This window comes from Calidris pugnax, unplaced genomic scaffold (assembly GCF_001431845.1).
Source record: "Calidris pugnax isolate Ruff unplaced genomic scaffold, ASM143184v1 scaffold138, whole genome shotgun sequence".
NCBI lineage: Eukaryota > Metazoa > Chordata > Aves > Charadriiformes > Scolopacidae > Calidris > Calidris pugnax.
In genome coordinates, this window is record NW_015090858.1 from 403,878 (window position 1) to 419,562 (window position 15,685).

General features: G+C 49.1%; 4 protein-coding genes across 5 annotated transcripts in view; 3 read left to right on the forward strand and 1 right to left on the reverse strand.

The window, feature by feature from the left end:
• The first annotated feature begins 250 nt into the window (after positions 1–250).
• On the forward strand, positions 251–2,671 carry LOC106889198 (protein DGCR14-like). Its single transcript, XM_014943989.1, has 4 exons — positions 251–437; positions 877–972; positions 1,733–1,899; positions 2,458–2,671. Exons 1-4 carry the CDS (start codon positions 371–373, stop codon positions 2,656–2,658), a joined length of 531 nt encoding a protein of 176 aa, XP_014799475.1. The 5' UTR covers positions 251–370; the 3' UTR covers positions 2,659–2,671.
• Positions 2,672–2,819: 148 nt separating this feature from the next.
• On the forward strand, positions 2,820–10,630 carry DGCR14 (DiGeorge syndrome critical region gene 14). The gene is made up of 10 exons (XM_014944070.1): positions 2,820–3,020; positions 3,391–3,559; positions 3,999–4,094; positions 4,695–4,861; positions 5,420–5,537; positions 6,287–6,420; positions 6,568–6,670; positions 8,070–8,179; positions 9,068–9,183; positions 9,939–10,630. The coding sequence occupies exons 1-10, from the start codon at positions 2,874–2,876 to the stop codon at positions 10,222–10,224; spliced, it is 1,446 nt and encodes a 481-aa protein (XP_014799556.1). The 5' UTR covers positions 2,820–2,873; the 3' UTR covers positions 10,225–10,630.
• TSSK2 (testis-specific serine kinase 2) lies at positions 6,678–12,241 on the reverse strand. 2 transcript variants are annotated; one of them, XR_001412273.1, is made up of 2 exons: positions 11,064–12,241; positions 6,678–7,019 (listed from the first exon to the last, which is right to left on the reverse strand). XR_001412273.1 is itself a non-coding variant. In XM_014944071.1 (1 exon), exon 1 carries the CDS (start codon positions 12,133–12,135, stop codon positions 11,242–11,244), a length of 894 nt encoding a protein of 297 aa, XP_014799557.1. In that variant the 5' UTR covers positions 12,136–12,241; the 3' UTR covers positions 10,731–11,241. The 2 variants fall into 2 exon arrangements, 1 of the variants encoding a protein (XP_014799557.1); XM_014944071.1 differs by lacking the exon at positions 6,678–7,019 and having other exon boundaries at positions 10,731–12,241.
• Positions 12,242–13,419: 1,178 nt separating this feature from the next.
• The window catches only part of DGCR2 (DiGeorge syndrome critical region gene 2), a 43,337-nt gene continuing 41,071 nt past the window's right edge, over positions 13,420–15,685 (forward strand). The window contains exon 1 of the mRNA XM_014943967.1: positions 13,420–13,492. Coding sequence (XP_014799453.1) covers positions 13,420–13,492 — 73 coding nt within the window. The remainder of the gene's footprint in view (positions 13,493–15,685) is intronic.

Consider the following 15,685-nt stretch of genomic DNA (forward strand, 5'->3'; position numbering starts at 1 on the left):
CCCGCGGCTACAGCCCGCTGGTACCGGTTGCGGGCCGGGCTAGGGACGAGGCAGCCCTGGGGTCGTTTCTTGGGCTCCCGCACCTTCTGCGGCGCCAGCTGTCAGCGCGGCCGGGCCTCGGCTGGAAGCGCCCGTGGGCTGTGCCCGTGGGGCTGCCCGTCCCGCCCGTGGGGCTGCTCGTCCCTCCTGTCCCTCCCGTCCTGCCCGTAGCTGAGCCGGCACCCCGAGGTGTCCCAGCACGGCCTTACAGTTGCCCCTCTCTTTGTAGGGCCTAGAGAAGATCATTCAGCGGGATTTCTTTCCTGATGTGGAGAAGCTGCGAGCGCAGAAGGAGTATCTGGAGGCTGAGGAAAACGGTGACTTGGAGAAAATGAGACAAATTGCTATCAAGTTTGGCTCCTCCTTGGGCAAATCATCGAGGGACACACCTGCACCCTGTAAGAACTGGCTTACTCAGGCATAAAGGTTTTATAGCTAATATTATTGCTCTGGTTTATCTAACTTTGTGCAGGTAGTTCTTATCTTAAAGAATCAAGATTGACATTGCATAGGAATTAGTATACCAGGCTGGGCAGTAGCCAGTATCTGATGGCTGATGCTGATTTATTTCTTTGATGGTGTCTAATAATTCCCTCTTGAGAGAATGGTTTTGGAAAAAACAGCTGTTGAATAACCACTTCTTATGGGCATCTTCCTAGGGAATGTTACATGCTCTAATGTGCAGTACTATACTATCAGAAACTCTTAAGCTATGTTCTTTTGATAAGTTTTCTGTGACTTGTTTGACACACGACCCTTTCTGTGGTGGAGGATGTCACAGCAAGTGTCCTGTTCTGAGCTCTGGTAACCATGTGAACCTTTGCTTTTCTGTCCCAGATGTTACTCCAGCCACGTTTGAAACCCCAGAGGTGCATCCAGGTGCCCTTCCTTCTGGGAATAAGTCCAAAGCTGGCACCAAAGCTGCAGAGGAAGGTAGGAGAATGATGTTTCTCTAGCTGAATTCTTTAGCAGCAGGAAAATAATTTTTGTGAGCTCTGTCTCCTGTGAGGGTTTTGGCTATTTAGCAGATATTTAAGCATTTTCCTTTAACCTTTTAGTTCTGAAGTTGAACTGAATGTAATGTTTTAACACTACATCAAGTGTGTGTGAATTCTCAATTATGGCTTTCTCTATGGCTCTGTAAATTCTTAACTGATTTGGTCTCTTTGAAGGAAGTATATTTTTCCAGTGTCACCTGAAATTAATTCTGTAAGTAAACAAAGATTGTAGGGGCAGAGCTATTCATATCAAATGTTAAAAATGTCTGCTAGTAGCTGACCAGTTGTGCATTTTCCCTTTAACATAAGTAGCTATAAATGCCATAAAAGGTTTTATGTGAAAATGGCTTATATGTCTTAAAAAAAAATTGATTATGGTACTGCTCTGTATTTATATTTTTTTTTCACTAAGCTTCCTGTTAGTTATTGGTGGGTGTGTAGAAGGCTCGCTGTCAGAGGGATTAAGAGTATTACTGACGAGGCAGTTTGTTCCCTAACACAGAAACAGGGATTTCTTCTGAGAGCCCGTGCCAGGGGCAACCCACCCGCCGTGCCGAGGGGCTGGCATGGCGAGGGTTCAGCTCTATTGGTGGGTGTGTAGAAGGCTCGCTGTCAGAGGGATTAAGAGTTACGTATAACGCTCTCATAGAAGGGAGGTATTAAACTTCCTCAGGCTTCTTCCCTCCTCTTGTTAGGAGATGGAGAAAAAGATGATAAAGACGCACTTCCCAGCCTGGACAGCTTCTTAGCAAAGCACACGAGTGAAGATAATGCTTCGTTTGAGCAGATCATGGAAGTGGCCAAAGAGAAGGAGAAGGTCAAGCACGCTTGGCTGTACAGCGCGGAAGAGGAGTACACACAGGTAGGGAAATGGCTCGGCTCTACCTCTGCTCTTCCAAAGTGACACAGTGGGGAAAACACTGTTTTACTGTATTTCTTTCTTGTTTGATTAAATAGATTATTATCTTACTTTCTGTTTTTGAAACTTGCTATAAGTACAGATGATAATTTGTTGGCTCTGAGTGTGGCACTGGTAGAGAAAAGCTAGAAAAAGTTTGAACCACCATAAGTGTTGTCACAAGATGTAATAAAAAAAAATTGTAAACATAATTTTTTCTGAGAAGTTAATTCTTTAGTTCTCACTTGATTTTATGCCCAAACTACATATGGAGTTGTTGTTTGCAAGCTCCCCTGGGAACAGGATGGTTTCTCAAGTGCCACTTGCAGAGAGAGAGTGCTTGTGCCTTGCCAGATGCAAAGTGTGCCAAGGCAGGGAGCTGAGCTCATGATTGAGCTCTCCAAGTTGTGTGTGCCTGATTACAAGATCGCAGGAACCTCTTTCAAACCCATTTCTGTTGATTTTTTTTTTTTGTTCCCTTTGTTTTAATGTGGGATTTTTTTTTTTCCATTGCCCTTTCAGCGACGAAATGAGAACCTGGCACTTCCTTCAGCAGAGCAACAAGCCCTGGAGAATGTGAAAGCCGGACTGGAGACCTGGGAGTACACGGCTCGGAACACCCTCATGTATTACCCAACAGGTGAGGGGTGCAGGTTCCTCAGGAGGGGCATTGGTTCTAGGGGGATGGACTCCAAACAACACTTACAGCACTTCTGTAGATGACTGACCCACTCCTGCTGGTAATACTGCACTGTTTCTTCAGTGAAGCTCACATATACAAAGTTGTTAAGAAGTTTTTCATTTTTTTCTTTCTGCGCCTCCCGGGGCGGGGCGTTGCGGCTCCCTGCGGCGCGGGGGCGTGACGTCACGGGGCGTCGCGCTGGTGACGGCAGCTGAGGAGGGTGAGGGCGCTCCCCGCCCGCCCGGGCCCCGGCGCGATGGAGGCGGCGTCGGTTCCCGCCGTCCCCTCCGGTGCCGTGGTGCCGGTTACCGCCCCAGGCACCGTCGTGGCGACGAAGAAGGGGGCGACCCCACCGGCCCCGAAGCGCCAGAAGAAGATCCTGGATGAGGAGGCCTACATCGAGGTAGGCCGGCCGGCCTAGGCCTGGGCCCGGGCCCTGGAGGCCCCGCTCTCCTGGCACCCCGGCTGAGCGGCTCCCGGCTCGGGTCCGCCCGGCTCGGGTCCGCCCGCGGCTACAGCCCGCTGGTACCGGTTGCGGGCCGGGCTAGGGACGAGGCAGCCCTGGGGTCGTTTCTTGGGCTCCCGCACCTTCTGCGGCGCCAGCTGTCAGCGCGGCCGGGCCTCGGCTGGAAGCGCCCGTGGGCTGTGCCCGTGGGGCTGCCCGTCCCGCCCGTGGGGCTGCTCGTCCCTCCTGTCCCTCCCGTCCTGCCCGTAGCTGAGCCGGCACCCCGAGGTGTCCCAGCACGGCCTTACAGTTGCCCCTCTCTTTGTAGGGCCTAGAGAAGATCATTCAGCGGGATTTCTTTCCTGATGTGGAGAAGCTGCGAGCGCAGAAGGAGTATCTGGAGGCTGAGGAAAACGGTGACTTGGAGAAAATGAGACAAATTGCTATCAAGTTTGGCTCCTCCTTGGGCAAATCATCGAGGGACACACCTGCACCCTGTAAGAACTGGCTTACTCAGGCATAAAGGTTTTATAGCTAATATTATTGCTCTGGTTTATCTAACTTTGTGCAGGTAGTTCTTATCTTAAAGAATCAAGATTGACATTGCATAGGAATTAGTATACCAAGCTGGGCAGTAGCCAGTATCTGATGGCTGATGCTGATTTATTTCTTTGATGGTGTCTAATAATTCCCTCTTGAGAGAATGGTTTTGGAAAAAACAGCTGTTGAATAACCACTTCTTATGGGCATCTTCCTAGGGAATGTTACATGCTCTAATGTGCAGTACTATACTATCAGAAACTCTTAAGCTATGTTCTTTTGATAAGTTTTCTGTGACTTGTTTGACACACGACCCTTTCTGTGGTGGAGGATGTCACAGCAAGTGTCCTGTTCTGAGCTCTGGTAACCATGTGAACCTTTGCTTTTCTGTCCCAGATGTTACTCCAGCCACGTTTGAAACCCCAGAGGTGCATCCAGGTGCCCTTCCTTCTGGGAATAAGTCCAAAGCTGGCACCAAAGCTGCAGAGGAAGGTAGGAGAATGATGTTTCTCTAGCTGAATTCTTTAGCAGCAGGAAAATAATTTTTGTGAGCTCTGTCTCCTGTGAGGGTTTTGGCTATTTAGCAGATATTTAAGCATTTTCCTTTAACCTTTTAGTTCTGAAGTTGAACTGGATGTAATGTTTTAACACTACATCAAGTGTGTGTGAATTCTCAATTATGGCTTTCTCTATGGCTCTGTAAATTCTTAACTGATTTGGTCTCTTTGAAGGAAGTATATTTTTCCAGTGTCACCTGAAATTAATTCTGTAAGTAAACAAAGATTGTAGGGGCAGAGCTATTCATATCAAATGTTAAAAATGTCTGCTAGTAGCTGACCAGTTGTGCATTTTCCCTTTAACATAAGTAGCTATAAATGCCATAAAAGGTTTTATGTGAAAATGGCTTATATGTCTTAAAAAAAAATTGATTATGGTACTGCTCTGTATTTATATTTTTTTTTCACTAAGCTTCCTGTTAGTTATTGGTGGGTGTGTAGAAGGCTCGCTGTCAGAGGGATTAAGAGTTACGTATAACGCTCTCATAGAAGGGAGGTATTAAACTTCCTCAGGCTTCTTCCCTCCTCTTGTTAGGAGATGGAGAAAAAGATGATAAAGACGCACTTCCCAGCCTGGACAGCTTCTTAGCAAAGCACACGAGTGAAGATAATGCTTCGTTTGAGCAGATCATGGAAGTGGCCAAAGAGAAGGAGAAGGTCAAGCACGCTTGGCTGTACAGCGCGGAAGAGGAGTACACACAGGTAGGGAAATGGCTCGGCTCTACCTCTGCTCTTCCAAAGTGACACAGTGGGGAAAACACTGTTTTACTGTATTTCTTTCTTGTTTGATTAAATAGATTATTATCTTACTTTCTGTTTTTGAAACTTGCTATAAGTACAGATGATAATTCGTTGGCTCTGAGTGTGGCACTGGTAGAGAAAAGCTAGAAAAAGTTTGAACCACCATAAGTGTTGTCACAAGATGTAATAAAAAAAAATTGTAAACATAATTTTTTCTGAGAAGTTAATTCTTTAGTTCTCACTTGATTTTATGCCCAAACTACATATGGAGTTGTTGTTTGCAAGCTCCCCTGGGAACAGGATGGTTTCTCAAGTGCCACTTGCAGAGAGAGAGTGCTTGTGCCTTGCCAGATGCAAAGTGTGCCAAGGCAGGGAGCTGAGCTCATGATTGAGCTCTCCAAGTTGTGTGTGCCTGATTACAAGATCGCAGGAACCTCTTTCAAACCCATTTCTGTTGATTTTTTTTTTTTGTTCCCTTTGTTTTAATGTGGGATTTTTTTTTTTCCATTGCCCTTTCAGCGACGAAATGAGAACCTGGCACTTCCTTCAGCAGAGCAACAAGCCCTGGAGAATGTGAAAGCCGGACTGGAGACCTGGGAGTACACGGCTCGGAACACCCTCATGTATTACCCAACAGGTGAGGGGTGCAGGTTCCTCAGGAGGGGCATTGGTTCTAGGGGGATGGACTCCAAACAACACTTACAGCACTTCTGTAGATGACTGACCCACTCCTGCTGGTAATACTGCACTGTTTCTTCAGTGAAGCTCACATATACAAAGTTGTTAAGAAGTTTTTCATTTTTTTCTTTTCTTTATTTGGACTTTGCTCCTTTGCCTCTGATTGCAAAGTCTGATCATGTTCTATTTGTCATTGAGAAGCACGTTATCTGTATTACAGAGACATTACAGGGGCACTTGTTTTCAGGAGCCAAAGCTCCTTCCAGTTTGGTCTGTCTTATTATTTATGAGCACTTGTCATCTTTATTCATTCTTCGCTTCTGCTCAGAGTGCTCCTTGGGCTTCTTGGTCCCTTTGATTGCTACAGAAAACTACATCGTTTGGTAAACACAGTTTTCTTTTGGGTTGTTAATGTGCTATGGATAGTTTCTGCAAAACAGTGAAGTAGAGAAAAGAAAGTCTTGTTGACTGTTTTCTTAAAAAGACAAAAAAATATTAAAATCTGATCTTAATTTATACATTTCAGGTGTGACAAAGCATTATCTTGTGCAAATATTGCTTTAAATTGCTAGAGATACACACTGCAATTGCTGATGGACTGTGTGTTGTGTAGGAATGCATGGCAAGTGTCATGTTGGTTGGGAGCTTTCGAGCACGCTCCCCGGGGCTACCTGAGCCTGCCCTTAATAGCTTTTTTTGCTTTTCAAGGTGTTCCTGATGAGGAGGATGTATTCAAGAAGCCCAGGGAAGTTGTCCATCGAAACACCCGTTTTATGAAGGACCCTTTTAGCCAAGCTGTGAGCAAATCACAGCTCCAACAAGCTGCAGCCCTCAATGCTCAGGTTGGATAATTTTACTTCTTTTGACTAAAAACCTTGTTAGACTCTGCTCTCTGGTGTTGTTTATCAACCAGGAGAACTGTGTGTGCATTAGATCCAGTTGACTCACACCTTTCTCCACATGAATGATGTTGTCTTTTTTTATTGCAGTACAAACAGGGCAAAGTGGGACCAGATGGGAAAGAGCTGATACCTCAAGAGTCTCCAAAAGTGAATGGATATGGATTTGTGGCTACCCCTTCCCCTGCCCCCGGTAAGAGGGTTTTCTTATTTTTTCTGATGTAAGAGAACTGTTACTCCACTTACTTTGACGCTCTGTTTGTTCAACGCTGGGGTGTCGTTGGTTTAGAGAAGGAAGTAAGCCTTCTATCTGGATGTGTCTCATGAGCTGATGGCTTTCTGGTATAGCATATGTGTGCCAGCTCGATGCAGTGCTTAAATGCTGGTCCGATGCACCGGCAAGAGAGGCCGTGCTGTACCCGAGAGGCTCTGAGCAAGCTGCTGTGCCGTTGCTTAGGGATCGTCTTGAGGGCAGCGAGCCTTCCTAGGCAACCAGGGTGCTGTGGCTGCTTGCTTTATCTCTGGGTGATGCTTCTCTAGAGCTTAAAAAGAAGAATTCAAGCATTTCACAAAGGTTAACCTCCTGGTGAATTCATATGCTCATTTTTTCAAAGCAAGGAGCGTTTGTGTCAGTGTGTCCAGTAGTTTGCTGAGTGATGGTACAACCTGGCTCGTAGGGATGTGACCCATCTCACTTCCTTCACAGTGTAACCTGCTGTTTTCCTCCAGTCTACTGCTTTCTAGGTTCCTCCTTTGTCTGAAGGTCCCTTCCAACTCTAACCATTCTATGATTCTATGAATATGCTCCTGGATTATAAATTCCTTTTGTTCAGATGTATTAGCCACAGGATGCTTTTAGTTAGAACTGATTATTTTTCTTCCAGTGGAAATGTCTATCTGAATTTTTAGCTGTTCTTCACCAGCCATTATGTTTCTCTGTCTTTTGTTACTACGCTAAAAGGTGAACCTCCTGAGGCTTTTCCTGCAGAAAGCCTGTAGGTGGCATTTGGAGCACACACCTCCTTTCTCCAGCCTAAATGCCTTTTCCAAACCCTGGAGAGCAGGATTCTCTGGCCAATGACTTATTCGGGCTTTTAGAATCTATTCTGCAGTTGTAGCTGTTGGAGAGGGTGCAGTCACTGTTTGGCACAGGCTGGTCTCAAGGTGAATTGAGGGTACATTTGGCTATTACATGTATCTTAAGTCCTCTGCTGTTTCCCTGCTTTTAAATAGTTCTCCATGTCGAAGGAGTTTTCGTACAATGGCAAAGGGGAAGACTAGTACTGTAGAGGGAGAAAGAAAAGTGTCACTGAGCAAAAGCTCCCCAAATAGAAAAATAAACACATGGAAAGGGTGGTGGTGGGGAGTTGTAACCTGGAGGGTGACACAGCCCCGGGCAATCCTGTCAGTTTAAGGTCAAGTCCTTTTAACGGGAACCACGTTTCAGCATTGGCTGTGATTTCCTCCACAGGGGAAGAACTCCTTTGTGTTGATGGATTTGCTGCATTTCATAATTCACTTCTCTGGATTTTCTGTGGTGATTGAGTAGTCAAATATCTTGCATGACCGTGAGTTCTAAAATTTGTTTTTAGGTGTGAACGAGTCTCCTTTCATGACATGGGGTGAAATTGAAAGCACCCCATTGCGTCTAGAAGGGTCAGAAACGCCGTATGTGGACAGAACACCTGGACCAGCCTTCAAGGTATTTCATTTCTGCAATCAGCATGTCATTCTTTTGGGGGGTAGAAGGACTGAGAAGGGAAAGGCAAGTGAATAACTAATAGATGCACATTGTTGTGGGGGTGTGACACATCTCTGGGCTGTGTTCCCGGTCCTTGAGACTAATAATCTGGGTTCTGCTTGGAGGGTGGAGGTGGATGCAGCCCCACATGAAAGCTACTTGGTGGAAGATACCTGAGGTGGAACACACACTGTTGGCAGGAGAGTGAGACTCAGTATTTGATGATGAACCCAGACAGAGGCTTCCAGAGGAAGCCAAGGAGACACCCGATTTCTCTGATTTTAATATATGAATAGGTAGAAATTGTAGGAATTCCCTCTGCTTTGATCTTCTGGCTGTCACAGCCTGAGGCAGGTGTATCACTTGAGAGTAGAAAAGGCTTTGCTAAGAGCACCTGACCCTGCATGCCACCTCTCCCCTGCTGCTGGCATTGAATGTGAGCTGTCCCAGACTCTTGGTTTAAGAAAGGTATAATTTCCTCTATGTGCCTCTGTTTTGTCAGACTCTGAAGCCCTTGACTGGTTCTCCTGCTGTTTAGCAATGTCTGTGTTTGCCTGAGAGCTGGCTGGCTCCGGGCCAGGCCAGACAAGACACAGGTGATATTGTTTGTCTAGAAGAGACAGCAGGAGGAAATGCCAGAGATAATGGCTGCTTCCTTCACTCAACTGGTTTTGCCATTTTCGTTTCTTGCTAAGGCAAGCTGAAGGTATCTCTGTGTCCTCTCTGGCTTTTATACAGCAGCAGAGAGGTGTGGGCTGACCCCAGTTGAGATCCCTGTAGGCTGGAATCCAGCTGTGAAGGTGTTTTGACTCATTGCCTTGGTGAGTGACCTGTGGGGTGTGTTTACAGATCCTGGACCCTGGCCGCCGCGAGAGGCTGGGGCTCAAGATGGCCAACGAGGCGGCAGCGAAAAACCGAGCAAAGAAGCAGGAGGCCCTTCGAAAAGTGACAGAGAACTTGGCCAGGTGAGACTCCTGTTCTGGTAGGAGAACTGGGGATGGGTGTTTTCTGACGGGATTCAAATCAACATATGTAGAAAGGGAGGAATGATTAGAGTACTGGGAGCAGGAGGAGGTACAGTCAGACTAAAAGTTTGTGGAGACTGGTGTCTGTCCCTGGCAGTCCCTCCTGTCAGTGCTGCTGCTCTGCCCCGCAGCCACCCAGCAATGCTTCTGGAGTTGGTGTCTGGCCTCATCGCAAAGAGGAGACATGATAAGGCTGGGTCACAGGAAGGACAGAACAGGCTTGAAGGAAAATTCAAATCAATGTATGTAGAAGGGGAGGAATGATTAGAGTACTGGGAGCAGGAGGAGGTACAGCCAGACTAAAAGTTTGTGGAGACTGGTGTCTGTCCCTGGCAGTCCCTCCTGTCAGTGCTGCTGCTCTGCCCCGCAGCCGCCCAGCAATGCTTCTGGAGTTGGTGTCTGGCCTCATCGCAAAGAGGAGACATGATAAGGCTGGGTCACAGGAAGGACAGAACAGGCTTGAAGGAAAAGGCAGGCAGTGCCATGTGGGTTTGGGAGGGATGTCACAGGTCTCTCTGTCACCTTTCTCTAGAGAAACAAGCTGCATTTACCTGCAGGCAGTGACTTCTGCAGCCGGTGGGGCTTGTCTGCAGGGGAAATGGACACGGAGGTCACCTGTGGAAGCATTGATGCTCTTCCTGACAAATGGCAGATTTTTAGTGTAAAATCTTTTAAAACTGTTTATTCTATTCCAGCCTCACTCCAAAAGGACTAAGCCCAGCAATGTCACCAGCTTTGCAAAGACTAGTAAACAGGACTGCGAGTAAATACACCGACAAGGCCCTGCGAGCCAGCTATACTCCTTCCCCGGCCCACACGGGAACTCCTGCTTACAAGACCCCAGCAAACGGGCCTCATACACCCACGAGCACCCCACAATCCAGGACAGTGTCTCAGACACCAGTATCTCAGGATACTACATCCATCACGGACAATTTACTGCAGCTTCCAAAAAGAAGGAAGGCATCTGATCTCTTCTGAATATTCTGCTCAGCAGCAAGGCGGTAGCGAACGGGCTGTCTGCAGGCTGCTGCTGTGAGCCACGGGTAGTAATGGGTGTTTAGATCCTGCTGCCAGAATGAAGCCAGCAGTTTCAAGACCTGGGACCAGCATTACTCTAGACTATGTAGCAAAAATAGCCTGTGCTGTGCTTTTTGGAAGCAGAGTGTCTCCTGCTGTGTGTAACTTCCCTTTGAGCTGTGTAGGTGGGATGCACAGGGCTGCTGTCGCAAAAGGATCCTTCTTGCAGTGGCAGAGAAGATTCTGGACTTTTGGAAAATGGTGATAATTTTTTAAAGATATATTTCTTTGTTTAAGATGACCATGCATTTAAATAACGTTTCTGTACAGATATGTCTATTTATAAAATGCAGTAAGCATTCCTAAACCATTGAACTGGACTTTCTTCCAGCTTGTCAAACTCCTTTGCTTTTGTGCTTTGCGGGAGAGGGGATACAACCACGTATATATTGAGTCATGACCCAGAATTTTAGAGGGCTTCTCTTTAATTTAAGTGGAGTTTAAACTGATGCCTGTCAAGAGAGGTGGTACCTTCTGAGAACAGTATGCGTACACTTTCAGACATCAGTTCACACTTCCTAATAACCTGCCCTTACTTACTGAATCTAGAATGTGGTTGCTGCACGTGTGAAGTCTGCGTCTGGTGTAGTCAGGAACTTGAGAAACGGAGTGTAAGAGCTGTTAAGTATCAACAGTGCAGAAAGAAACTTCCCAATGTGTTTTGACAGTAACTTCTCGACCCTGCAAACCACATCAGAGACAGGTCTTTTGAGAGTAGCGGTGTTGAGCTGTTCGTTCACCTCAGCAGATGTGCCGTGTCTTCCCGTTGCTCTACTTCATAAAGCACAAGATGAGGACTATTTCTGAAAGGGTCCAGAGAAGCTGACAGCCACCAGCTCACCATCCTCAAGAGGTTCCCTCTTATTTCTTTCCCCCTTCCCTTTCTGCAGATTTGGTTTGCAGCTTGTGCTCAGGCTTTCACTCCTGTGGGTTTTGGGGAAGCTCACCCTCTTCTGCAGCTGGCAGAGGGGAAGGGACTGCGGGTTCTGGCCTCTGCAACCACGAGTGTTTCAAAACCTCATCTATGCATATCCTCTGAGACACGTTGGGCTGGAGCAAGCGGTAAATGAGGTCCTTGCACTCTACTGTCAGGTTTTTTGAGTTGGGGAAGGGAATCCTTTGTTGTTTCTGAATAGAGATCATCTTCCTGACATTGGAATCATCAAATGGCATTAAGGCGTAGACCATGGTGTACAGGATGACACCCAGACTCCATATGTCAGAAGCCCTGGGGTCGCAAGGGATGCCCTGCAGCACTTCGGGGGCTGCGTATGCAGCAGACCCGCAGAAGGTTTTGCTGAGAATAGTTTTGCCATTTTCATCCCGAGACAAGGATTTGGAAAAGCCAAAGTCTGACAGCTTGATGTTGAGGTCTACATCGAGAAGGATGTTCTCACATTTGAGGTCCCTGTGAGCAAAGTCCAAGTCGTGGCAGTACTTGATGGCGGAAGCCAACTGTTGGAACTTGGTGCGAGCGATGTCCTCTTCCATAGCTCCTGTGATCTTGATGTAGTCCAGGAGGTCTCCCTTTTCCCCCAGCTCCATCACGATGTACACTTTCCTAGCTGATGTCTCAAAAATCTCATAGGTTTTGATGATCGAGGGGTGTTGCAAACGCTTCAAAGCCTCGATTTCCCGGGGCAGGAATCTTTCCAGGAAGTCCTGAGGAATTTTCCTCTTGTCGATGATCTTGATGGCCACGTTGCATTTCAGCCGGTCGCAGTAGGCGGATTTCACTTTGCCATAGGAACCTTCTCCCAGCGTCTTGCTCAGGCTGTAGCCTTTCTTCCCCAGCACCACGGCATCATCCATGGTGGGAGAGCTGGGGGCAGCTGCGTGAGTGGGTGCTGGGGTACATCATGCGTGGTGACAGGTGATGTGCCCACGCGCCATGGTGGTTGCCCTGGTGCTGGTGGGGCGGACGGGTGGCACCCCTGGGCGGGTGGCACCCCTGGGCAGGTGGCACCCAGGCAGTGGCCACTGTGTGATGTCACAGGCAGCCACCCCTGCACGGGGCACTTGGCAGGACCGAAAGGTCCTTCCATAAAGTGACCGGTTGCTGTCACCCAGGGCAAAACTTAACAGTGAGTGGCTGAGAGACATTGGTTGTGCTCTGCTGTCTTCATAGAATGATCTTTATATTTAGTTCTGCCACAGGATGGAAGTAGCTTAAATGTGTTTTGGTTTTTTGTCTTTCCTGAGATGTACCTAAGTCTTTTCATATTTATTCATGTCAGACAGGTGAAATCTCATCTGTTGTTTTGCTGTGGCCTTGCTCCTCTTCAGCCAGCATCCCTCAAAAGGGAGGGGACGCTGCTTTCCTTGTCTTCACTGGGGCTGTGTTCAAGAACTAGTTTGGGTTTGGGTTTTTTTTTTGTTGTTTTCATGGGCTTGTTAGGGGAAGGAGGTGGCTTCTCTTAATTTCCTTGTTGTTCATCCAACCCTTCTGTTTTGTAGCTTGATAATTGGCTGCTTTTGTGGCTTTGCAGCTGGTGCTTTCTTAAACCCTTCCTGGGTGAGGGAGTTATGTTCTGAGTTCCAGCGTCTGCAGCCCTTGAGAGAGGCTCACACCAACACCTTCCTCCAAATGGCTCAGAGGGTTGCTGCTTTGTGTGTTGACCCCCCTCTCGAAGGGGACGTAGGTCTCTTCAGCTGGGCTATTCCTGTACCACCTGCTGGAATGTCTGGTCTCTGCCTCCTGCTGCAGTTCAGCCCCTGGTAGCTGTAATTAGGCAATCAGCGGGCTCTTTTTTGCCAGATTTTTCTGCCACTGTAGCCCTAGCAGATAACTTGCCTTACAGGGCCAAATCCAGTGTGAAAAAACATCTTGGTTGATGATGACTTTTGATTATTTCTTTTTTCCCCTCCCCTTTTTCAGAGGGTGACTACTGAGGGACCACAAGGGACTCTTGTTCTTATAAGTAGACAGGAAAGAGGAGGGGATTGTGGTTGGTTTGGGGAAGAGCAGGATGTAATTTCTTAGAAAGTTGCAGGAACTGTTAGAGAAGAGGCAGCGAGGATGAGGGATGAGTTGCCCTACCCTGGATGGAGAAGGCTCAGGTGCCTTAAAGAATCAAAACGCAGCTTACACCAGAGATGGCTGTTGCTCTGCTCTTTGTGGGGCACGGTAAGAACGTGCTGAGCAGCAGCACAGGGTTTGGTGAGGCAAGTGAGTGAGAAGAGAGACTCTCAGAGTCTCCCCACGCCATGCTTTGCTCAAACAGCCAGGCCGGGGTGTCTGGGGGAGCAGTGGGGACACTGCCCTGGGGCAGGAGCCTGTACCCCAGGGAGCTGGTGGGGGAGAAAGAACTGCCTTTCCTTGGGGTAAGAGCCAGGGACAAGCAGCCTGTGCCCTGCTCTCGTGGTGGAGGCATCACAGGACATCTCTTTATACCCTGTTGTGTCTGGTCTAATGGGTGTCATGGGCCTGAGCTGGATGAGGAACGTCCTGGATCAATCTGGGACATGGCAGCTGGGCTGAGAATGGCCTCCCCCCCCCAGCATCCCTTGGGATGAACAAAGCTGGGGGAGTTTCACGCTTGTGCCTTCGTGCTGGAGAATGTTGTCACGCTTCAGGTCCCCACGGACACTCGGATCATGACAGTATTCGGCAGTGCGTGAGAGCTGGCAAAATGGGTTTTGGCCTAAATCTTCAGGCAGCCCCCCCCAGCTGCTGGTGACGCACTCCAGCGGGTCCCCAAGCACATGTCCCCAAGCACGTGTGCCCCACCACGCAGCTCTGGGACCCCGCAGGGCTCAGGACTTGCTGCTACCCCAGCTCCAGGAGCAACTGCTCCAAGGTTTTGGTGGGCACCACTTTCCACTGCCACATCGAACTTCAGATAAAGCTTTGGAGAAAGCATCTCCCTGACCATATTGACCAACATTTGGTTCTGTGAGGTTTGGGAAAACCCACAGGAGCCCCCGTTCCCCCACCTGCAGGTTGGCAGCCAGAGCCCGGGCAGGGGTTAGGGGGAAGCAGAAGCCATGTGAGAGCAGGAGTACCTGTCCATCCATCAGGAGTAGCCCTGAGGGAGGTTTGCTGCTGGGTACAGCGAGTCATTGGTTTTACCCAGGAGTGAGTAAGACTGAATTTAAATGTTCCTTATTGGAATTTCAATGTTTTGTTTGAAAACTTCAAATTGGAAGCAGAAAACGCTTTGTTGTAAGTATTAAAAAAAAAATAATAGAAAAACTTCCAGGGTTTCCTGGGTTTTGGCTTTGACTCTGGATAAGGTTTTACTAAAAAGCTGGAATTCTCTGCAGAGGAAGGTGCCGGTTCCCTGCGCTCCAGCAGCCACCATGGGTCAGTGGCCACAGTCGCCCTGAGCCCCGGTGCTGCCCCAGCAGCTCTGCTTCCCTTCCCAGCGCCAGAGGAAATTCCAGCTCAGTCAGGGAAGCAGGGATTGAGGGTAAAAGTGCCTTTTGATCAAACGCCACCTGGGCTGACCCCCAGCACCAGGAGAGCTGTGGCACCGGGGCTGGGCTCCGGGCAGGGACAGCCACCACCCTGCAGCAACACCCAGGGTCAAATTCCTAGCGACACTTGTCACTCGCAGGGCCATTAGTAATGATCCGAGGGGCACAATTAGTCTTCTTTATGCGTTTCCTCTCTGGCTGGGCCTGGAAACTGGGAAGATGGTGTTTCCAGGAGGTTTCCCCAGCGGCGGGTGCTGCTGGTGGGTGTCACCCCTGTAGATGTGAGCACAGGGACTGTCTCACCCTCTGGTGGGCAGGCAGGAGGTGATTAATGAAGTGGGCTAATGATGGGCAGCCTCAGACCCACCGGGGCTGGGAAACCCCAGGGACGGGGCTGGGAAGTCCCTGCAGGGCAGGGAAAGGCCTTTGCTCTGGGGATGGAGGGGACCAGGAAAGGTCATCCTGGGGGACAGAGGAGGCTCTTTGGGGCTCTTATGGAGTGGATGGAGAAAGGCTGGCTGCTGGTGATGGGGGAGTGGGAAAGGCCACCCCAGCTGGGGACAGGAACAGGCTGTTCCAGGGTGACAGAGGGGACCAGTGGAGGCCACCCCATGTGGTTGGTGGTGGCTGGCAATGGGGACTGGTGAGGGCCATTTTGAGGAGATGGGGGTGGCTGGCAATGGCCATCCTGGGGGACAGCGGGCTCCGGTGGAGGTGGCTGGTGATGGTGGCCCTGGGGAGACAGAGGCAACCAGTGGTGGCCATCTCGGGGGGATGGTGCTGGCTGGCAATGGCCATCGCGGGGGGACAGAGGGGCCCGGTGGGAGCTGTGCCGGTGGGGACAGCGGGGACCGATGGAGACCGTTCTAGGGGGATGGAGGTGGCTGGCGGTGGTCTCCCTGTGAGGACAGAGGGGACGGGGCAGGGCCGTGCCGGGGGCCGG